General features: G+C 55.7%; 1 protein-coding gene across 1 annotated transcript; it reads left to right on the forward strand.

Moving 5' to 3' along the window:
* Window positions 1-618: 618 nt before the first annotated feature.
* Window positions 619-1,653, forward strand: FOXL1 (forkhead box L1). Its single transcript, XM_039225922.1, has one exon. The coding sequence runs from the start codon at window positions 619-621 to the stop codon at window positions 1,651-1,653; it is 1,035 nt and encodes a 344-aa protein (XP_039081853.1).
* The last annotated feature ends 5,613 nt before the right edge of the window (window positions 1,654-7,266 follow it).

Genomic DNA, 7,266 nt, shown 5'->3' on the forward strand with positions numbered 1-7,266 from the left:
GGCCAGTGGCAAAACTCACCCCTGCGCCCCCCGCCCATCTCCACCTCTCCTTCCTGGCCGGGCAGACCCTGCTCGGAGCCACCGCGGTCCACATCCTGCCTCACTGACTGTGTGTGCTTACAGCGTCAAGGGGTGGACGTGATATTTCAAACATCAGATCAGTGCGTTTATATATTGGGTGCCCGGAAATTTTTCCAAATAAACACAGCTTGATTCAACCTGGGTGGGCGGACTTATCAACAGACTAATTCTATAAACAAATGAAGGAATAGCCCCGAAACCGATTGGCTGGTATCAAAAAGACACGTGGAGGGAAAAGCTTGGAGTTTTTCAGCAATGAAATTTTAATTAATGTGGGTGGGCTGAGCGCACAACGACTGTTTATCATAGACAATTTATTTTCCAGCGCTAAGTCAACATATAATAGCAAACTTACAACAATTATTTAACATTTTTAAAGCCATGAAGGGACAGAGCACGGAGCGGCCAGGGAGAGCGGCGGAGCGGGAGGCAGGAGCAGCACGGGCTCCCCGGGAGGGCCCTTGCGGCGCGGGGCGCAGTCCCTAAGCCCCTGGGTCGCCTGCGTCGCGGGGAGCACAGCGCCGGCTCCCGCTCGCCATGAGCCACCTCTTCGGTCCCCGGCTGCCTGCGCTGGCCGCCTCGCCCATGCTCTATCTGTACGGCCCCGGCCCCGAGAGACCCGGGCTGCCTGTGGCCTTCGCCCCCGCGGCCGCGCTGGCCGCCTCGGGCCGGGCGGAGCCCCCCCAGAAGCCGCCCTACAGCTACATCGCGCTCATAGCCATGGCCATCCAGGACGCGCCGGAGCAGAGGGTCACGCTCAACGGCATCTACCAGTTCATCATGGACCGCTTCCCCTTCTACCACGACAACAGGCAGGGCTGGCAGAACAGCATCCGCCACAACCTCTCGCTCAACGACTGCTTCGTCAAGGTGCCCCGCGAGAAAGGGCGGCCGGGCAAGGGCAGCTACTGGACGCTGGACCCGCGCTGCCTGGATATGTTCGAGAACGGCAACTACCGGCGCCGGAAGAGGAAGCCCAAGCCGGGCCCAGGGGCCCCGGAGGCCAAGCGGGCCCGCGCGGAGACGCAGGAGCCGCAGCCCGGGGCGGGAAGCGGGGCAGGGCGCCGGGGCGCCGCGACCCCGCGGCGGGAGGGAGCGCCTGCGCGCCCCTCGCCCCTCCGGGACGGCGCCTCTCCGCCGGCGCCCCTGCACTGGCCTGCGCCCCTGTCCCCGGAGGAGGACGTGGGCGACGCTGTCCAGGGCGCAGGGGCGGCCTTGGCCACGGGCCAGCCGGCGCGCACGGGGGATGGCCCGGGGTCCCCTGCGCGCCCTGCCTCCCACAGCTCTCCAAAGAGCGCCGGCAAGTCCAAGAGCTTCAGCATAGACAGCATCTTGGCGGGACGGCAGGGCCGGGAGCCCGCGGGAGGGGCCGAGCCCCCCGGGGGCGCCAAGCCGGGGCCCCGCAGCTGTCTGGGCGCCTCGCTTCTGGCCACTTCCGCGAGCCTCCGCCCGCCTTTCAACGCTTCCCTGATGCTCGACCCGCACGTCCAGGGCGGCTTTTACCAGCTCGGGATCCCCTTCCTCTCGTATTTCCCTCTGCAGCTTCCGGACGCGGTGCTTCACTTCCAGTAACGCTGTGGTGGTTCCTTCCCCTGGTCTGAGCTTGTGAGCAGCCAGGGGTCCCATCGCCAGCGGGAAGGAGTCACGGTTGTTGTTGTTTTTAAACATCTTTTCTTCTGCAACGTGTGGATCCCGGGGAGTGTTACCAACTTTTGCGCCCAGGGGGGCAGGGTCTCCCGCCTCCTCCAAGGTGAGGTGGACTCTCCCAGAACCCGGAGCACCTTCGGAGATTTAAAAGACCCTGCCCCGCGAGGACTTGGGCGTCTCAGACCTCCGACAGAGAGAGCGGGAGAATTCCTTGACCTTAGGGCAGTCTGACCCTCCCCTGCCCAGCTCAGGGCGAGGCCCAGACAACTGGACAGCAGGACCCACAGGTGCAGTGAAGGTGGCTTCAGAGAGAACCTCCATCTACCTGTCTGTGCGGCTCCCTTGGCCCCGTGGCCCAGGGCGTGGCTGTGAATCAGGGGAGGGGGGGGATGGGTGTTCCCAGCTGGGCTTGTCCCTGAAGTCCAGTTGTGGGGACATCCGAAGTGTTTCAGGTTTTTTTAGGAGATCTAGGGCCTGGCGAGGATTTAAGACTAATGTCCAGGTTGCAGCTAAGAAACCACACTTCTGTTTTAAATAGAGAATCTCTCTCTCTCTCTTTTTCTTTCTAGACAGCAAAAGGAATATGCTATATTCTTTGGCTAGATGCTTGACCCTTTTTACTACAATGACGGCCCTGTGAAAAGTCTATGTTAACAGCCTCTATTAAGAAAGCGCTCACTGTATAATAGTGTTTTGTTGCGTTAGGATAGCTGGCCAGTCAGTTCCCATCATCTCCGGGACGTGTTAGCAACCTCAGCAGGCGTCCTGTCTTGTGGCTTTTGTTTTTAAGGGATCAAACGATAGCAGGGGACACCGGAAGTGTGTGATGGGGGGAGGGTGTCTATGACAAGAGAAGATATTCCATTTGCATGCTTTCTTCAGGCTCTAGGTTTGGGTTTTGCTACATTTTCCAGAATCGTGGAGTAAAGGACCACTTTTCCTCAACAAGGTTGGATGAAACACACTCACACAAAAAAGCAGATATGGGGAGAGGTGAGTCATGCCGGGCAGAGAGAAGGAATCTTCTGACATCTGCTGGAGGGTGCCTCTCTGGACCCCAAAGGACAGGATTTTTTCAGACACTTTCCCCCGAAGCCTCTACCCACTGGGCCTAGAGCCTGAAGCTAAATAAACACCTTGTGGGGGGGTGACTGGAAATCTGGGGGGGGGGAGGGGAGCAGGAAGCGGGGGTGGAGAGGGAGTGTTCTGCAACAAAGATCTGGTTAAGAAAATGGAGATTTTTACAGCCCAGCTCAGCTTGGAGCTTTCGGAAAGTGCGTCTTACTCCTACAGTCTCCCTCTTTGGGTTGTGTTGGGTGGGAAACTGGGTTTTCTGAGCCTCCAGGTTACTTTAATTTTCTCCAATGTGGGCAAAGGCACAGTAAGTCATGAGTCCTGGAGGTAGACTGAAATAGATCTCCAAAATAACTTTGAAAACGATTTCCGGGACTTATATAAAAATGAACGCAGACTTTACAACAGGAGAGCCTGGTGGTTCATAGGGTCAAAAGGATAGTTCAGACAAGCGTCATCATTTAATGATGAGTAAGCACAGAGTTGGCTTCCCGAGAACTTATTCTTAAAGCCGTGTGCTCCCGATGCGTCCGTTTCCTCGAGAACATTCTACCCGGGTTGGTGGGAACACTTCGGTGAGCTGCAGAGTTCCCTGGGTTTGAAGAACTTTGATGAGGTCCCATCGTTGGGGTCCAGGCTCGCTGCGATTAACCTGCAGTGCGGTGCAAAGCCTGGCTCGGGTATGTTCTTATCCCAAAGTCTCAGCCTCTGTGAATAAAGCTGTCTCTTCATTAAGCTCTCAGTGACTGGTTCACTGGGTTCCTGGGGGGCTAAGCAAACAGTGTAACAGGAGAGAGGGGTCAGGGGTTATATGTGGGAGCCGGTCAGCATCTCCAGGGCTCTGGCTTCCGGGGGTGGGTGCTGCCGGAGCACTGATGGACGCTCCACTGTATATGCTATGTTTTTAATGCTTCCTCTTTTGCTTTGATTTGCTATCTCATGTGTTTTGTCAATTTACGATGACTGTTTTCTGGAGAAGCCAAGAACCTGCTACTGCCATTTTTAAAGGATGGTATTTTAGAGTCACAGTTTCAAAAAGTATAATGTAAACATTATGTTTATGGCGCAGGAATAAAAAAAGGAAGGAGTATATATATGCTTTGTAAGAGAGTTTATACTTACATGAAGAGAACTTGGGTTACCTAATCCCGTCACTCATCTGGTTTGGGAAGCTGAGGGGATGGACAGGTGACAGACTTTGCAGAAGCGGAACAACCCATGAGCGTCCCTTCTGCTGAAGAAAAAGAGGACCTGTGCATCTAGGAGTCCAAACAGCGGTTACAGTGACTCAGCTGTAGTCACGGGTTCCAAAACAACTTTTTTAACGTTTATTTATTTTTGAGAGAGAGAGACAGAGAGAGCACGAGCAGGGGAGGGGCAGAGAGAGAGGGAGACACAGAATCCGAAGCAGCTCCAGGCTCTGAGCTGTCAGCACAGAGCCCGACGCGGGGCTCGAACCCATGAACCGTGGGATCATGACCTGAGCCGAAGTCGGACGCTTCACCGACTGAGCCACCCAGGCACCCCTCCCCTCTGTATTTAGTGTAAACCAGATGCAACCTTACCATTCTGCTCTCAGGCAATCTGGAGGTACACTTCCATGCTCCCATCTAAACAAAGGGAACCGATTCTGTCTTCTGAAAAGGGGTTTGGTTCAAGCTCAGTGAAACACCCCCCTCCGCCCCGACACACACTGATCACATTACACACACTGATGAGTGCACTGGTGATAATGGTCCTGATGGGGAGACGGCGGGTGTGTAACGTACAATGATAAATACGTAAGCGTGTAGTAATACATACGCATGGGTATATGTGTGTACGCATGTATTGGTACACGTGCATGTGTCTGTATTCAGAAATTCATCTTTTTTGCATATAAAATGGACAGATGAGCTCGGATCAAGCGCTGAATCCTTTCAAACAAACACAGGTATCGATATTTTCAGAAAGATTTTCTTTTTCTATATCGTTCAAGCCCGGGAAAATTTGGGGTTTGCTTCCAAGAATCTTGAAGATACACCATCATTGAGACCTTTATTTGTACACCTTTTACCATGATAGAACTTCTCAAAGGCCTTTTGCTTTGGCTTTTGATGTTCGTTGGCTCTTGAGCCGTAGCTAACGGCCCTCCTGGGTCTCAGATGCCCCCCAAGGTTTCCCGGAACCTGAACAGGATGTGCTTTGCCATTTTCGGATCTAGTCCCATCTCTCTGAGAAGGACACCATGTGTGGTCTCTACCCTTTCACGGAGAGCGGTCAGCGTATTTCCGTGTGTGGGTTAAAGAATGAGCCACATGTGATGTTATTGTTACAGCTGAAAGCCAGACCGTCTGCCCAGACACTGGTAGACTAATGTTAACATCATAAAAGTGGGTGACGCTCTCAGTAGTGGGCTGTACTCAAGCGAAAGCCACGACTCTGTACACCTCCGTCCTCATGGCGGCTCGAAACATCTTGCCTCCACCGAGTAGGGGCTGCTCCACAGAGTCAAACATGATAATAAGCAAGGTTTGCCATTTAAGAAGAAAGAGCGTGTGTTTGTTGGAAAAGTCAAATTCTTTGGATCCACATTTCAAGGGGGTTTGAAAAATCTGGCTGCAGAGCTAAACGGCAAGGTGTCTACCACACCTGTCCTTATCCACGGGTTCTTTGCTGAGGGGGCCCAGACTTGGGGCTCTCCATGGTCAGGCAGGTGCCATCCATGTGGGAGTGGGAGGCCTGGGCAGGACTGAGGGTTCGCCTCTTCCAACGGCATCCGTGTGCCCACTGCACTGGGCAGACCACACGAGGGGCACATGGCCCGATGTGGATTCGAGCCCAGGGTCTACATCACGGTGGGCACATGACAGTGAGTACAAAGTTCAGCTCTGTCCCAGGAAGGTGGACGTGGTGGGGAGGTGACCAGAGCCCGTGTCCTAGGTCCTGGGTGGGAGGGTTCATAACCGACTCAGTTGCCTTTATTCATCCTGGCCGTGAGGAGGGAGGGCGAGCGGGAGAGGGTGAGGCACAGATTTGGTCTTAACATTTTCCCACCGGCCATGAGAATGCGTGTTCCCGCAGGAAACAGAAACCCGCTTGGATGGGCCAATGGAAGAGACCAGGGTGGAGGGACCGTTCACGGGGGAGGGGCCAGGAGAGGGGCACCCCACGGTGAGCAAGGGTGAGTGTGGTGCAGCCGCGGTGCTGGGGCAGCAGGAGCCCGGAAGAACCCAACCTCCCTCGTCTCCTGCCCTCCAGCCGTGTGTTGATGCCTCTGATTGCCCCCCCCCCCCCGATCCAGCCTGCAGGGGAGCCCGGGCGATGCAGTACGTCGGGGTCTACCTGCAAGGCCGCGCGGGTAGAGTGCACTGTTGCGGGGGTGGGGCAGGCAGCGAGTGCCCGGCACATTCGGGGGGGGAGGTCCCTCCTTCAGGGCCCCGACCACACTGTTGGTCCAAGAGCTAAAACTAGGACATCTTGGGCCATACGGACACTGCAGCTGCCCCGCCGGAAGGTCGGATTCTCCCGCCTGCCAAGCTTCCTGGAGAGGTGACGCCAGACCCCTCCGTCTGAGACCCTCCTAAGTAGGCAGGGCCCTGTCTGGACTCAGCTCCCGAGGGCCCCGTTCCTGCCTGACTGGCTGGGCGCCGTATGACTGTTCACAGGTCTCTGTCAGTTCACTGAGAATCTAAAACAAAGTCGCCTTTTACTAAAAGTGTCCTGGATGTGGCTGGTACGATCTCCACCCGCAGGACAGGATGCACGGCCACAGGCTGGCGAGGGCGTCCCCCAGCCCACGTCCAGAGCAAGGAGGCCGCGAACGAAGTGCCTGGGCCCCGGGATGGCATCTGGGTCCAGCCTTCCTGGAAGGGCGTGGGGACACTCTGGCGTCCACAGGACTGTGTCACCTTGGACAACGCTGAATTGTAAGCGTGCCTCAGGCCCTCCTAACGCGCAATGCGGAATATTAGAAACAGCAGCCTCTCCAACATGCTGCCATCACGCATCTTCCCCGGGTAACTGGTCACCACGTACTGCGTTTTCCGGGTCTCTCTGGATGCACCCACGACCCGGGAAGAATCCCTCTCGTTACTGTCTTGTTGACTTAGTACGTCAGTAGGTCGAGTTTGGGTAGGGGTGGGGAGGGCGGGGTATGTTATCCTGGTTAAGAGTGTGTCCTTGGGGCCCACCAGGGAGAAACTAACAACCCTTCTCTGCCCTTGCGCGCTGCGTGACATCAGCCGAGTGACCCACCCCTTCTGTGCGTCAACTTTCTCATCCGTACCAGTGGGGACGGCGTTCGTAACTGCTTCACAGAGCTGTCCTGAGCGGGTAAGTGAGCGAAGGGCGTAAGTGCATAAAACAGTGCCTGCCCCAGGCCCCCGTCTCAGACCGGCAAAGTTAGCTAATATATAAAAAAATATCTGGCACGCAGAAAGCGCTCAGTAGATGGGAGGTCTGTATACAGACATGGCCTCTACT

This window comes from Hyaena hyaena, unplaced genomic scaffold, assembly GCF_003009895.1.
Source record: "Hyaena hyaena isolate Hyena2069 unplaced genomic scaffold, ASM300989v1 scaffold_1, whole genome shotgun sequence".
In the NCBI taxonomy this organism is placed as follows: Eukaryota; Metazoa; Chordata; class Mammalia; order Carnivora; family Hyaenidae; genus Hyaena; species Hyaena hyaena.

Bases quoted from the DNA above. Each gene is read 5' to 3' on its own strand.
- FOXL1 (XM_039225922.1), top strand. From the start codon at position 619: ATGAGCCACCTCTTCGGTCCCCGGCTGCCTGCGCTGGCCGCCTCGCCC.